Source organism: Girardinichthys multiradiatus, chromosome 7 (assembly GCF_021462225.1).
Source record: "Girardinichthys multiradiatus isolate DD_20200921_A chromosome 7, DD_fGirMul_XY1, whole genome shotgun sequence".
Classification (NCBI taxonomy): Eukaryota; Metazoa; Chordata; class Actinopteri; order Cyprinodontiformes; family Goodeidae; genus Girardinichthys; species Girardinichthys multiradiatus.
Window position 1 is genome coordinate 25,267,200 of NC_061800.1, and position 14,847 is coordinate 25,282,046.

Below are 14,847 nucleotides of genomic sequence, written 5' to 3' on the forward strand. Positions count from 1 at the left end.
TCTTTATTAAACATGTTTCAGATACAACTTAAGAAGCTCTGCTTCTTCCAAGAGAGTGGATTAAGACCACCCTCTGACCAACCTGCTGCTATGGACAGTACAGCATTCTTATTGACCAAATCATTGAGGGATGCTCCTTTAACCATTGCACAGTGTGAGTAAACTTCTTTATCAGAGTAAAGCATCCCCTCAGCATGTATCAACATGTATCAATTTTTACATCAAGGTTGGGCCTACTTGCCACCTATGTTTGTATATCTTAAAACACTTTTAACCTAAATCCATGAATGAAGAAAGGAAGTGTATTTTGATCAACACAAAGTTCCTTTACTTCTTTGATGATATCCCCCAGCTTTGTATATTGCCTGCATATTGGTATTGCAAAGAATATGCAATATAAAGTAAGGTTATCACTCATTGTTGTGAATTGTTTGATTGAACTTAAATACATTTTGCAGCAGTATTTTGGTTTAAAGCTGCATATATTCATTTTGTTCGGACACAAAGTGTCAATGTTCTCACCAGGTTCTCAATCTCTGCACTCTGTCTGACTCCCCACTGAAACATGCCTGTGAGCGTAACAGCATACGACAGAGCCAGGCCCACAGCACCTGGTTCCAGTCCTTTAACACAAGTAAAAAAGCAAACATGCACATGTGAGGTCACCACTGTGTTCCTACAAAAAATATCTCAAATATTAATCCTCTACATGTCAGTGTATGCGTCTGTGGCCAGTACAGTACCATCTCTGAAGTACAGGCAACCAAAAGCTGTAATTGTGACAAAAATGCAACAAATTCCATCAAGACGGACAGCAAACCAGCGCGAAGTGGTCAGGAAGAGGAACCAGGCCTCTGTTAGTAAACATAACAAGGGTACTTTTAGCAGGTTTTATTTCTAAATTGTAACATTTCCCAATAACATAGAAGTTAAAAATAATAACAATTCTAGTCGAAAAGGCAATTGACATGTGGAAGAAACTATTCTGGGCACTGTTCATAATTTCCAGTTCAGTTAATTTACTTTAAAAGGATAAATGGTCATCACAGCCATTTGCCAGTGGTTTTAAGATTATTTGTTTTAACCATGATGTGACATATATCCATCCAATTAAACAGAACAAACAAACAACTTTGGGTATTGAACAAAAACAAAAAAATAATATAAAAAGGCTGATGGTGAATATCAGCTCCTACCATCTGCAAAGAGATACAGGCAGCCTAAATCAAGAACCAACATCACTCAGACCATTATTCAGATAACTTTAAAATGTGACTGGGTGCGACAGCTTTGTCATTTTAGTTAAGATAGACTTTATTGATCTCACAAAGGAGAAATTCACTTGTTACAGCCGCTCTTAGTAACACACAAGTAGTGTGCAGATAGTTAAGAAATGTGCAATCAATGAAGAACAAGGTAAATGTACAAAACAAGTAATAATAATAGAATAAAATCAAATAGAATGAAATAACTTATGTACAATAAATAGAGTCTGATCGTTTTTAATTGATACTTGCAATGATATTTTCCCTGGAGTTTTCTTTACTGTTTTTAACATTGTTGTAGAGTGATTTTGTCTGTGTTTGTACTTTTCTTTATCTTTTTTTTACCTGGCTGCAAGGAAAACATCCCTACGGGGGCAAAAATAAAATAGATACTAATCCTGAGGTTCAATGAGCTAGCTTCATTGGTATGCACACCCTTGAAATATTAATAGGTTCTAGCCCCTTTTCAATTTTAGCCTTTGGCAACAATTAAACAACAATTAAACAACAATTAAAAGAACATCATACCTACGGTGGCAGCATCCTGCTCTGGGGTTACTTTTCTTAAGCAGAAGCTGGGGGTTTTGCCAGGGAGGGTGAAATTAAAAACAGTTTGGTTTGTTTCACCGTTTAATTGTACAGGATATATGTTTCCTTAAAGATGGAAAAAAGTTCTGAAATTATTTTTTAGGGTCTCATTTTAATAGATGAGTTCAAACTTTTTAGATCCACAGTAAGCATTTTCAACCACTTATTGCTCACATTTAATTCATCAATACACACATCACAAGGATCTTACATAAACATCAGACAAACAAATATTTCTTTGTACAGATTAGTCATGTCATAGAAGACCTCAGGTTAAACCAGTATTATTTGTCCATTTCTATTTTTAGCTAAAATGTAATTAATAAATCTAACCTGAGTGAAGATTTTGATACTTGTCAAACATTTCCTGAAACTGATGTTGAACCCTAAAGGCACGAATGGTGCTCAGGCCTTGGATGGTGGAAGAAAGGTGAGAGAAGACAGGACTCCGAGCTGAAGGAAACATACAATCAAATAAATGTTAGCAAATGAACAAATAGGGAAGAGTTCTATTTGCGATTAAATTAAAAAAATCACTATAAAGTACAACATCCTTCTCGGTCTTTAAGAATGGTTATTTTATAGCAGCTATATTTAGTTTGTACAGTAATAATCTCATGTGTCTGAATTAATAAATGTGAACTGTTAAATGGTCACATGCTAAATATATGTATGTACTCCATCTAACACTTAAAAGGCGTCTTGTTCTACTTTAGTTTGATTTAGCCAAAGGTCGTATTTCATTGGTCTTTTGTCTCTATTTTTCAAGTCTTACAAAGTCACTGAGAAAATCTAAATATTTCCTTTCAGCCTTAAGGTTTTAAGCTTGGAATAAAAGACAAACTATGGCCTAGTCATGCCCACTTGGCATTTTTGCCTTTGTATGTGATGTCATGAACCCTAATCTCTTGAGGAAACTGCTTGTGGCCGAGCCATAGGTTACTGCCACCTTTAGCCTTTATGCTAATAACCATGGCTTTCTGTAGGAGTCTATTAGCATTCCTGTGGTCGACTATTGTCTGTCATCACAAATGGAAGAGCACATCTCCACACAGCAAAACAGTTAAAAAAATTACATATAGACTCTAGCCGCTTGATGTCCCTGGAGGTCTGCAGGAAATAGTGGCGCAGAAACAGGAAGATGGCGAGAAGAGGAGCAATGGGAATAAGAATCCCGGGGATAATGACACCAGCTACCGCAATAACTCCGATGACTTGCAGAAACACCTGAAAAAGAGCAGAGGAAGTATGAACTTAGTAGTTACAGAACACAGTGCCCAGCTGAGTGGTGGGACTTTTGAGCACTGAGGCCTGCTTCTGAAAACAGAACAAGAGAATATATCTTTCTGCTTCATGTGAGACCATTTGTTAACTAACAGCAGGTTATGGGACTGGGTTTATGTGACTCACACTGTGAAAGCAAAACGATCGCTGCGCTAATTCTCACTTAGTAGCAGGTGAGAATTTACCACTTGGCCACAGAAGCCTCATATCCCTGGCTCTCTTGGGCTTTTCCTTCAACACTTCTGGCTTGTAAGCCTCGCTGGCAGAACAGCCGGCCAACAGGCATGGCCACAGTGACTGGCAGAGAGCTCTGGGAACCACACTGTGGGTGTCTGATACATTACAGTCCAACTACACAACCCTCAACAACACAGTGACTCATCACCTTTGTTAATGGCTCTGTGACACATCTAAACCAGGAGACCAGTGATGCCTGAACAGGATTGGTGGCAATGAGTCTGATGGCAACCAAAGAGACCACACCATCAGAGTAAAAAACAAAACAAGCATCTGATAAAGAACCCTAAAGACTACTGACATCAACAGTAAAAAAAAAAAGTTTGCATAAACCCATCTGACAGTAATCACCTCATCGCCAAGTATTTATTCATTGATCTTTTTCAAATAATAAGCAGGTGTTTACCTTAGCATAAAAAAAAAATCTCAACATACAGTGGGGAGAACAAGTATTTGATACACTGCCGATTTTGCAGCTTTTCCCACTTGCAAAGCATGTAGAAGTCTTTAATTTTTATCATAGGTACTCTTCAAATGTGAGTGGCGGAATCCAAAACAAAAATACAGAAAATCACATTGTGTGATTTTTAAGTAATTCATTTTCATTTTATTGCATGACCTACGTATTTGAACTCCTAACAACCAGTAAGAATCCCAGCTCTCACCTTCCTGTTAGTCCTTATTTAAGAAGTCCTCCTGTTCCCCACTCATTACCTGTATTAACTGTACCTGTTTGAACTTGTTATCAGTATAAAAGACACCTGTCCACACATTCAATCAAACAAACTCCAACCTCTCCGCAATCGCCAAGACCAGAGAGCTGTGTGAGGATATCAGGGATAAAACAGTAGACCTGCACGGCTGGGATGGGCTACAGGAAAATAGTCAAGCAGCTTGGTGAGAATGCAACAACAGTTGGCGCAACTGTTGGTCATCTTCCTCTGTCTGGGGCTCCATGAAATATCTCACCTCATAAGGCATCAATGATCATGAGGAAGGTGAGGGATCAGCCCAGAACTACACAGCAGGACCTAGTCAATGACCTGAAGAGAACTGGGACCACAGTCTCAAAGAAGACCATTAGTAACACATTACGCAGCCATAGATTAAAATGTTGCAGCGCATGCAAGGTGCCCCTGCTCAAGCCAGCGCATGTCCAGAACCTGTCTGAAGTTTGTCAACAACCATCTGGATGATCCAGAGGAAGAATGTGAGAAGGTCATGTGGTCTAATGAGACAAAAAATAAAGCTTTTTGGACTAAACTCCACTCACCATGTTTAGAGGAAGAAGGAGGACGAGGACAACCCCAAGAACACCATCTCTACCGTGAAGTATGGAGGTTGACACGTTCTTCTTTGGGGATGCTTTTCTGCAAAGGGGACAGGACGACTGTATCGTATTGAGGGGAGGATGGATGGAGAACAACCTCCTTCCCTCAGTTAGGGCATTGAAGATGGGTTGTGGTTGGGTCTTATGACAACGACCCAAAGCACACAGCCAGGGCAACTAAGGAGTGGCTCCATAAGAAGCAACTCAAGGTTCTGGAGTGACGTAGCCAGTCTCAAGACCTGAACCCAATTGAAAATCTTTGGATGGAGCTGAAAGTCTGTGTTGCCCAGCGACAGCCCAGAAACCTAAAGGATTCAGTTTCAATTCAATTCAATTCAATTCAATTCAATTCAGTTTATTTATATAAGGCCAATTCACAACATATGTTGTCTCAAGGCACTTCACAAAAGTCAGGTACATACATTCCAATTAATCCTAATCACTGAACAGTGCAGTCAGATTCAGTTATTTATTCAAATTGGATAAAAAGTTTTTCTGTCTAAGGAAACCCAGCAGATTGCATCCAGTCAGTGACTTGCAGCATTCCCTCCTCCCGGATGAGCATGTAGAGACAGTGGATAGTCACTGGTGTTGACTTTGCAGCAATCCCTCATACTGAGCATGCATGTAGCGACAGTGGAGAGGAAAAACTCCCTTTTAACAGGAAGAAACCTCCAGCAGAACCAGGCTCAGTGTGAGCGGCCATCTGCCACGACCGACTGGGGGTTTGAGAGAACAGAGCAGAGACACAAAGAGAACAAAGAAGCACTGATCCAGAAGTACTTTCTATGGGAAGGAAAAGTAAATGTTAATGGATGTAGCTCCTTTAGTCGTTTCACCTAGAAAGAAAGAACAGATAAACTCTGAGCCAGTTTTCAAGGTTAGAAAGAGAGCACATAGAGTTAGTCACAATAAAAGCTCAGTCAGGAGAAGATCTGGAAAAGATCTGTATGGAGAGTGGTCCAAACTCCCTGCTGCAGTGTGTGTAAACCTTGTCAAGAGCTACAGGAAATGTCTGATATCTCTAATTGCAAACAAAGGTTTCTGTACCAAATATTAAGTTTTATTTTTCTGATGTATCAAACACTTATGTCATGAAATAAAATGCTAATTCATTGTTTAAAATTCACAAAATGTGATTTTTGTTTTAGATTCCGTCACTCACAGTTGAAGAGTACCTATAATAAATATTAAAGACTTTTGCAAGCTTTACAAGTGGGAAAACCTGCAAAATTGGCAGTGTATCAAGTACTTGTTCTCCCCACTGTACTTTTAATGGCTTGCTGGTTCAATGGTTTTATGGCTCTGTTTAATAACTGTAAATAGTAAAGGAACTTTTACCAAAGATGTGGACCTGAAGTGGCCCCCCAAATCCAGCATCCACCTGCCTAAAAGTGGTCAGCTGCATTGTAGGTGAAGTACACATAATTTAGCTTCATAGGGTGATCTCCTGAGAAGGCCCCCTATGTTTCTTTTATGGAAACGCTGTTTTGAACCAAATGCAATGCAGAATGTAATGCAGATCGGCAAGATCAGACACATGTCAAATAAATTTGCCCCTATTTTTTTTGTTGACCCATTTAAGAGGTATGAAAATTCTCCCATTTTGTGTTTTTACAAATAGAATAAAGTTTTTCATAAATCTTATATTTTCAAGAATTTTAGTTCAGATCATAATTATCCATCCATCCATTTTCTATACCTCTTCCATACAGGGTCGTGGGGGAGCCAGTGCCTATCTCCAGCATCCTATGCGCGAGAGGTGGGGTACACCCTGCACAGGTCGCCAGTCCATCGCAGGCACAGAGGCACACAGGACAGACAGCTATGCACACACCCATTCATACCTTCAGGGCAATTGAGAGAGACCAATTAACCTAACCCTCATGTTTTTGGACTGTGGGAGGAAGCTAGAGTACCCGGAGAAAACTCATGCATGCAAGGGGAGAACATTCAAACTCCACCATGTATACGCCAAGCATAATCATTCAGTTTAATCATTGTAAGTGTGTTAAAATTTTAAGGGTAGAGTTGATCAGTTGAATCTTAAAAACACTGTCACAGCATCACAGGAAACTTTGGAGCAAATGCTAACTTTAGCCTCTTTGGCCAGTTGTTTTATTCACACAGTGCTTACATTCAGTCACTGCTTCTTTTCTTGAGGACCTAAAGGGATGTCACAATTTAAAACAGGTGGAGGTTTCTCCAATGCTTTTGTAACTAGAGAAATTTTTATTAGTCGATTAGTTGAAGAAGTTTTAAACATCGATAAAATAGGATATCAAACTAAAAGCAATAAATTTTATATTGGGGGCTCTTCATAATAGCTTAGACTTACTTCACCAGATGAAGACATATTCTTACAGAGCGTGACTGAAAATATAGACTATGTCAGACATTTTAATATTTCAGTTTTTATGATATTTTTCCAAATATATTTACATTTTTGTGCTTAAACTAGATTACATTTTTTAGAGTGTGTAAACGTTTAACATACGTTTATTAAATAAATGCTTGGTCAAAGATTTATAACAACGCACAACATGAAAACCTTACACCTTAAAATTAAAAACTTTGTGGAGATGAATTCCAAAAAGTGAAGATTAGGATCATACTCTTACCTTCAGTGGTCTCCGACTACCCCTGAGAGATGAAAATTTAATTTACCACCTTAATTACGGATGTTATCTGCCACTTAAGCGCACATTTAAGCATGATCACTTTCAGTGTAGGTTTATGATGAAAAGTCACTCAATTCCATTTGCAGTTTAGATAAGAAGGAATTACTAGTCCAACCATTGCTGTAGTGGAGCCCACACAATCAAACAGGGAGTCAAAGCTACTGAGCACAACTGATCCCAAGAATTTCACAGTACATAAGTTTCAATCTAAGCTTTGATGGAAGGCTACCAGACTGCAAAGTGAGATGATGGCGCGCGGGCCATCACTGCATGTTATCCAGCCTTTCCTTGAGGGGATAAAATATTAACTGAACAAATGTCTTATCATGTATACTGGTTCTCCTTTGCTCCTCAGCTAATAACTGGTTGACACCATGAGACTGTTCTTTCACATTTGCTGTTGGTTAATGAATTTTAATTAGGCCCAATTCCGATGCATCATCTTCTTCCTGAAAGATCCAATGATGACCCATTTTTAGTTTCCAAGCAAATGCCACCAGATTTCTATTTTTAAATCTCCTGATATTTTAATGAGTTCATGATGTCATGCACTTTAACAAAGTTCCCAGGCCATTTAGAAGTAAAACAGGTCCACAGTATTACAGGTCCTCCAACATACTTTACAGTGGGCCTGAGATGGTTTTCCACACATTAATCTTTTGTTTTAAGTCAGAGCTTTGCTTTTGATACCGAAAAGGACAATCTGACCAAAGCACACAGTTCCAATTAAAAGTCCTAAGAGCAAGTCCTTTAGCTCCAGACATTTATGTTGTAATGATAGGACAAAATATACAATTTTTCTAGCATGCCTCTCAAACAACCAACAATATTGTGCCATCCCTTGCATATGAAAGTAGCCAAAGCTCTTTCCCGGCTATACTGCTTCATACTCCCCCCACGATTACCTGTAGCATTGCTCTGTTTGTTGCTTTTGGGAACCAAGCTAAAAGCTCCCTGATGACGGATTGAAATCCACACAAACTGAGCACAAAAAACGGACAGTAGACGTCTGTAGGTGTTTTGTTCCCCTTATTCTGAGCTAGAGAATCTTCAAAAATCTTGGGAAAGAAATTTCCAATTCCACATTTAAACCATTGTTTCTTAATACCAAAGAGCAAAGATGGTAAAGTTTACCAGCCCATAATCCACAAACTTTACTGACTAATAATCAAGTGCATCCTTTCACAGTATGCGTAGCAGCTAAAGTCTGTAGCTCACATACTGGCATCCTTTCACTCCTCATTGCATGAGATAAAAACCATTAATAAGACTCAAGTCTCAGACGAGGAGTCTAAGATCAAGATATACTTTATTGTCACCGAGGGGCAAATTGTTTTGCAGCCAGCAAAAAACAAATGCACAGAAAAGTACAAATACAATTTACAGGAACACAAAAAGGTCAAGACTCACATATTTAGTCCAAGTAGAGTCAGAAGTCTTTTAGTTTTGCGATTTCAGTGCAACTTGAGTCTGAGTCTCAAACTCAAGTCATCGTCTCTGATATCTCATGACTCATGACTCATGACTAAAGCACATCTTTTTAGCAGCGTTTAGCAAACTCCACACATCTACCTATGTCATGGTAGGACAGAAAGTACTTTTCTTGGTAGCCTCTTAAACAACCAACAATGGCGAGGCATCTCTGCATGTTATCCAGCCTTCCCTCGAGGGGATTAAATATTAACTGAACCAATGTCTTATCATGTATAGTGGTTGTCCTCTGCTCCCCAGCTGATGACTGATTGACACCATGAAGCTGTACATTCACATTTGCTGTTTGTTAATCTGAATTCTAATTGGGCTCATTTCAGACGCAGGGACCGAAGGTCTGAGCGTAACTGGCTTATCTGTCAGTGGGGTCATCTGAGGGGACAGCTGAGGAACAGGAACCATTAGAAAGAAAGGCTTGCCTCCTCCTGCTCCCCAGGGCCCGATGTCACCAGGACCCTGTTTGATGTGACCCATTTGCGTGGTTTGGAGTTTTATCGCATGAGCATCGGGAACACCATGAGCCCCCCACCCACACCACATAGAGATAAGTAATCCTTTGCAAGCACCCACCTCACCCCCTTGGACCACATCCCCTATGAAACCACACAGGAACAGAAAACTCCCAAAGCCACATCCCACTGCATATAAAAGTTGATAAAGGGATGAAAGGTTTTGTATACAAACAGTTTAAATAAAGAATTACTGCTAATAGCTCTTTAGCGAGAAAAGAAAGCTACCGCACGCATGTGATTCAATCATCCAGGCAAACTGGGCACACTGCAGTGTCCAAAGACCATTCAGATCTCCGCTGACCTTAATTGCATTATTTTTCCAATGATTCTATCAGCTCTTTGATGTCCAAGTAAATGCAGAAAATTGAAGTTAATTGCTATATTTGTGCTCAGCAATGATAGCGACTGTTGTTCCACAACTGAAAATAAACACTTCTCTGTAATTAAACATCCCTCCAGACACAAGGAATCATTACGCTTTTTACAACTCCTTTTTCATCCTCCCTTTATTTACTGACAGTGTGCAAAATTTGCCACTGGGAAACGAAAGAGTGCACAGAAAACAGGAAATAAACAGAGAGCATGTCAGAGCAGAAATCTCAAAAGAATTCCTCTATCTTCCCAAAACCTTTTTTTAGTTTTTTTTACGCCCCACTTTTTGTGATAGACCAGCACAAATAAGTCACAAGGGTCAGTGGTACTGAAACAAAACAAGGCTGTTCCACTTGGGCTCTGGAACAATAGAGGTGACCCGATCCATTCTACTCGGTGTTTGGGCTTTATTTTAGAATTAAATGCCCAGATGCTGTGGCTTTTCTTTGCGAGAAATGACTGTGGACACCTCCTTCACATTTTCCCCTTTCTGGGCCATTTTCACTTCATAAAGCTGCAGTCAATGTGTTTTGTGAGGGGGCAAGGAGGGTCTGACACATACTGTGGTGGTCTCAGCCGCTGTCTACATTGGTGGCTCAAGTAGTCCGAGGATTAGACCTTTGTGTGCTTTGAAAAGGTAAAAAGAAGTCACTTATTTGGGTTCAGTCAAGCTGCTGATTTCCAACCCCGTTTTGGAAATAAGAAAAAGGCTTTGAAATGCCGTCTCCCCCATTCTCTACTATAAATCACCAGTGCCTGGCAAATTCATTCATTCATTCAGCATCATTCTGTTGAACACAACACAAAACCATTTTCAAATGCACAATAAACGACAATTCTGAGATACAAAAGTCACAAAAAGCACCGAATTCATTATCTTCTTCATGCTGACGCAAGGCGAGATTCTAGATTAGATCCCGACTTTGTTATGTAAGTTCCCAGACTCAAAGGACCCAGGGCCTTGCCCTGCATGTCTGAGTCAGAGCAGCTGAGGTGCTGGACCGCAGCATCAAGGAAAGACCACACATACACACACTGGAGAGCTTTTCCCTGCCGGTGCTCGCCATCAAATGATCATGTGTGGTATTGCTGACCGGCCATTTAAATCCCTGATGTTTTGCTTCTTTTCTGGCACATATTTACACCAACCAACACATCTGATCAGTACATTGAAAGCTTCATCGAATAATACTTATGAAGAACATGCAGCAAAGCCTACTACTTTTTTAGCACCCCTTTTTCATTGTTTATTGAAGTGGCATAATACCAAACTGAATTTTATTTTGAAAAATGCAACAATTAAATCGGGTATATTTAGTGGCTTTATAGCGTATAGTCCCCTTTCAAAAAATGTAAACAAATATTATCTCTAACCAAACTCAACGGTAGCACAATTATAGGTTGCCCCTCCTGTTTTATACAATTCTAGGCATTTAAATGTAATACCATTTAACCAGTAGGACAGCACTTAAGGAACACTCAGGGAATAGCACACGATTTTCTATTAGTATTATGGCTTAAAATATCCAGTTCTAGGTTTTATATTGGATTTTGTGTCTTTAAAATCTATTCTGTGTTGATTTGGTCATTTGCTTTCATTATCGATATTATCCTGTAGAAAGACCTAATTATAGTTTAGAAGAGATACAGGCCCATAGCATCACAGATCCTCCTCTGTACTTATCAATGGACATTATCTTCTTTTCTACGTATTCATCCTTTGTTTCATGCAAGACCCTCCTGGAGTGCTTGTTGTAGAAAAGATCACTCTTAGTCTCATCTCATCCCAATGCACATTTGTGATTAATAATTAAGTAGATCTTAGCAAACTCCACATATCCACAACTCTGTAATGGTAGAACAGAAAATGCCCTTTCCTGGAATGCCTTTGAAACAACCAGTTGGCAGGTAGACAGCCTCTAATGGTTGTTATGGAAACTTGGTGGCTCTAAGATGGCATCCTTTGCTGTAATTCTCCGAGCGTGAGATTTTTTTTACATCTCTTACCATTCAGTTTACTATTCAAGGTGAAAGGATAAATATGGGTCCTCATCTAGCCTAGAGTTCAGTGGCTAAAATAAATTAACCTTTGTGTCACTTTATATTTACACCGTAGCCATGGATTACTAATTAGAAATAATTAAGAGAACAATGAGAACATTTTGTGGGAAAAAAAATTCTTAATGATGGATTTTTTTCCCCAAGAAATAAATGGACTTACATTAAATGTTAGATTTTTCTAAAGTTTTCAGTATGAAAATAAAACAGAAGCATTAAAATAAAAGATTAACTTATTTAAAGACTTTTTACACATCTTTGCCAACAAATTAGTCTGTCTGCATCTGTATTTTAACTATGGACAATCTTCTGTGTTTCTCAGACTGACCTTTATGACCTACAACCCTGAAGGCAGTGCATTCTTTACTTCTTCTGTCACTCGGGTGGTGGCGAAGCAGACAAGCAAGTTGGTGAAATCCCATCCTGCAGGGTTCATAGTGACATCAGCAGTTCTCATATCCCACGAAAGACACTAAAGAGACTTGACACACAAAGGGAGCGACAATATACAGGCTCACACAATAATTCGCCCTAAGGTTGTTTTGTTTTTTATTGTCTTATTTGTTTTGTGCCTCTGTGCATCTTTACTCCATTTGTACTGAGCTGGTAGTTATTCTCCCAATAAATAAATGTCTGAGGAAAGCACTCTTTCAGGGTTTGACCATTTTCAATTTCAAAATTCCATACTTTCCGAGACTCAAATTTCAGAATTTACTAAACGTTTTATAACATTCTAGACATCTGAGTAAAAAACATGAAACTAGGTTTTTTTTTGGTTTTTTTTTAATCAGCATGTTCCACAAATCATGAAACAACTACTGTTGAAGTTGACTTTTGATTTAACAGTGTGCTAAAGGGCAACTTCCCTTTATTTTAGATATTAGGTTAACCTCTATTTCAAAATTTATAATACTCAGACTTGTTAAATTTGGACTGGATTACCCTACACTAAATGCAGATTCTCTAAAACACAGTTTACATTCTTTGACACCTGTATTTTGTTTGCAAATATAAAACAATAATGGGAACCCATGCTTTTTTGGCATCTAAACCAGACTCAGTTCAAAAAGCCACAGGGTTGGTCTAAAACCTTAATCTAAGAGGGCCTGGGCTCAAAAAGCTAAGACTGCGTTTTTTTTATTTTTGAATGACTTTGTATTTATCTGTGATTTCTGTTAGCAACTAGAATGTTTTTTTTTATCTTTAAATTTATATTTAAAATGTTCAAAAGTTTTAGAACCCCTTTCTCATTTAATGGTTTTCTTTATGTTTATGACAATTTACATTGTACGTAGACTCTCAATGAAGGCATCAAAACAGTGAATTTATGCAATTATGTAGCAAACCAAAAACTGTAAAATAACTTGAAATATGTTATATTTTAGATTCCTTAAAATTGCCCCCCTTTGCTGTGATGACTGAAATATTAACCTTTGGCCGTCTCTCAATGAACCTCTGGGAAGTTCTTCCAAGACTTTGGAAAACCATTCCAGGTGACCACTTCGTGAAGCTCATGGAGAGAACGCTAAGAGAGCAAAGCAGTCATCAAAGCAATGGGTGGCTATTTTGTAATAATCTAAATTATAAAAATGTTTAGAGTTATTTCACACTTTTTGTTTATTACATAATTCCATATGTGTTCATCCACAGGTTTGTTGTCTCTGGTGAGAATCTACAATTTAAATAGTCATGAAAATAAAGAGACCCATTAAGTGAGAAAGGCGTTCTAAAACTTTTGACCAGTAGTGTATCTACGTACATTTGTTTTATTTTAAATGTCTATATTACTCTAATTAGATATGTGATAAATACTTTTTGAAAAGAATAAAACCTTTGTAGAAAACTGTAGTTCCGTAGGTCTACAAGATAAGTGATGACTTGTCATCTGGGTCATCAGGGCCTGATGGTTGCCTGTGTACATACGACAGGGACTGGTCATCAAGGCAACTGCAGTTATTTGTAAGCATAAAGTTTATCATTTCAGAAAATCCTGTTTTACAGCATTTGTACAAAAGACCTAATGATGTCAGTAGTTTGTGTTAAATAAATAGCTGCTTTCTCTAAATAATTCTCCTGCATGTTTACACATGATAATGAGCAGCACCTGCCACTCAATGTTTCTCCATCTCTGATCCAAATGAAGGATAATGCATTTGACTGCAGCTTCAGTATTCTTGCTGGGAAACAAAGACGAAACTGTCTATAGATTTATTGAGTTCGAGTGGCAAGACAGACGATGTCCTTGGAATAACATTTTGACAAATCTCTGTTGAGTAAAAGATATACTGACTATGTGGAGAAATCTGACACTTGCACAACCACTGTCTAAATAAAGTAGGTTATTCTGGTGACATGAGTAACATGCTATTGTATTCCTGTGCATATCAGAGTAACAACGCTGATCAAAAGTGGAGCAGAAATTGCAAAGTATACCTGAACAGTGCCAGAATTTCAATGTTTTCAATTACAGTTTTTATCACGAGCTGCCATTTATCACTGCAGCAAAATACAGGCAGACTGGGTCTGCAATAGTGTGCTTTTAAATTCCCACATAGGGTGCCAGTTTGTTAGGTCTGCAAGCTTCTACTACTCCCCATTCATTGAATAAATCACCACACAAATATTACTGTTATAAAGCCTAATTCAACTCAATTCAATTGCTATAACTACTTTTGTCCTGGTTGGACATGGTGTTATGCATTGAGCATAACGTTCCATGCATAGCCTTTCAGACTTTTTCCAGACATTATCACTCTTCTGCAACTTTCAACTGTGTTCTTAGCTGCCATGTGCTTGCTTTTTTTCCTTTTACACTTTTTTATGATTTTGGTCATGGAAATGAATCCATCTACCACAATTTGGAGCATGAATGAAGTTAAAAAAGGGGAAGTTGAAGAATTGTTATACCTTCACCTTATAATACCTTATTATTTCAAAAATAATTCAATCAAATTCCAGGACGTTTTGCTTAGGAATCCTCCTACCAGTTGCAAGACTTATTTTAGCCATCCTTCATTAGCACAAGTCAA

General features: G+C 38.4%; 1 protein-coding gene across 1 annotated transcript in view; it reads right to left on the reverse strand.

Annotated features, from left to right (window-relative positions):
* Positions 1-14,847, reverse strand: part of LOC124871171 (ATP-binding cassette sub-family C member 4-like) — a 92,361-nt gene that overhangs the window by 32,151 nt on the left and 45,363 nt on the right. Inside the window, exons 21-24 of the mRNA XM_047370252.1 lie at positions 2,930-3,080; positions 2,187-2,306; positions 744-854; positions 523-623 (exon numbers count right to left, since the gene is read on the reverse strand). Of these exons, the coding sequence (XP_047226208.1) occupies positions 523-623; positions 744-854; positions 2,187-2,306; positions 2,930-3,080 (483 nt within the window). The remainder of the gene's footprint in view (positions 1-522; positions 624-743; positions 855-2,186; positions 2,307-2,929; positions 3,081-14,847) is intronic.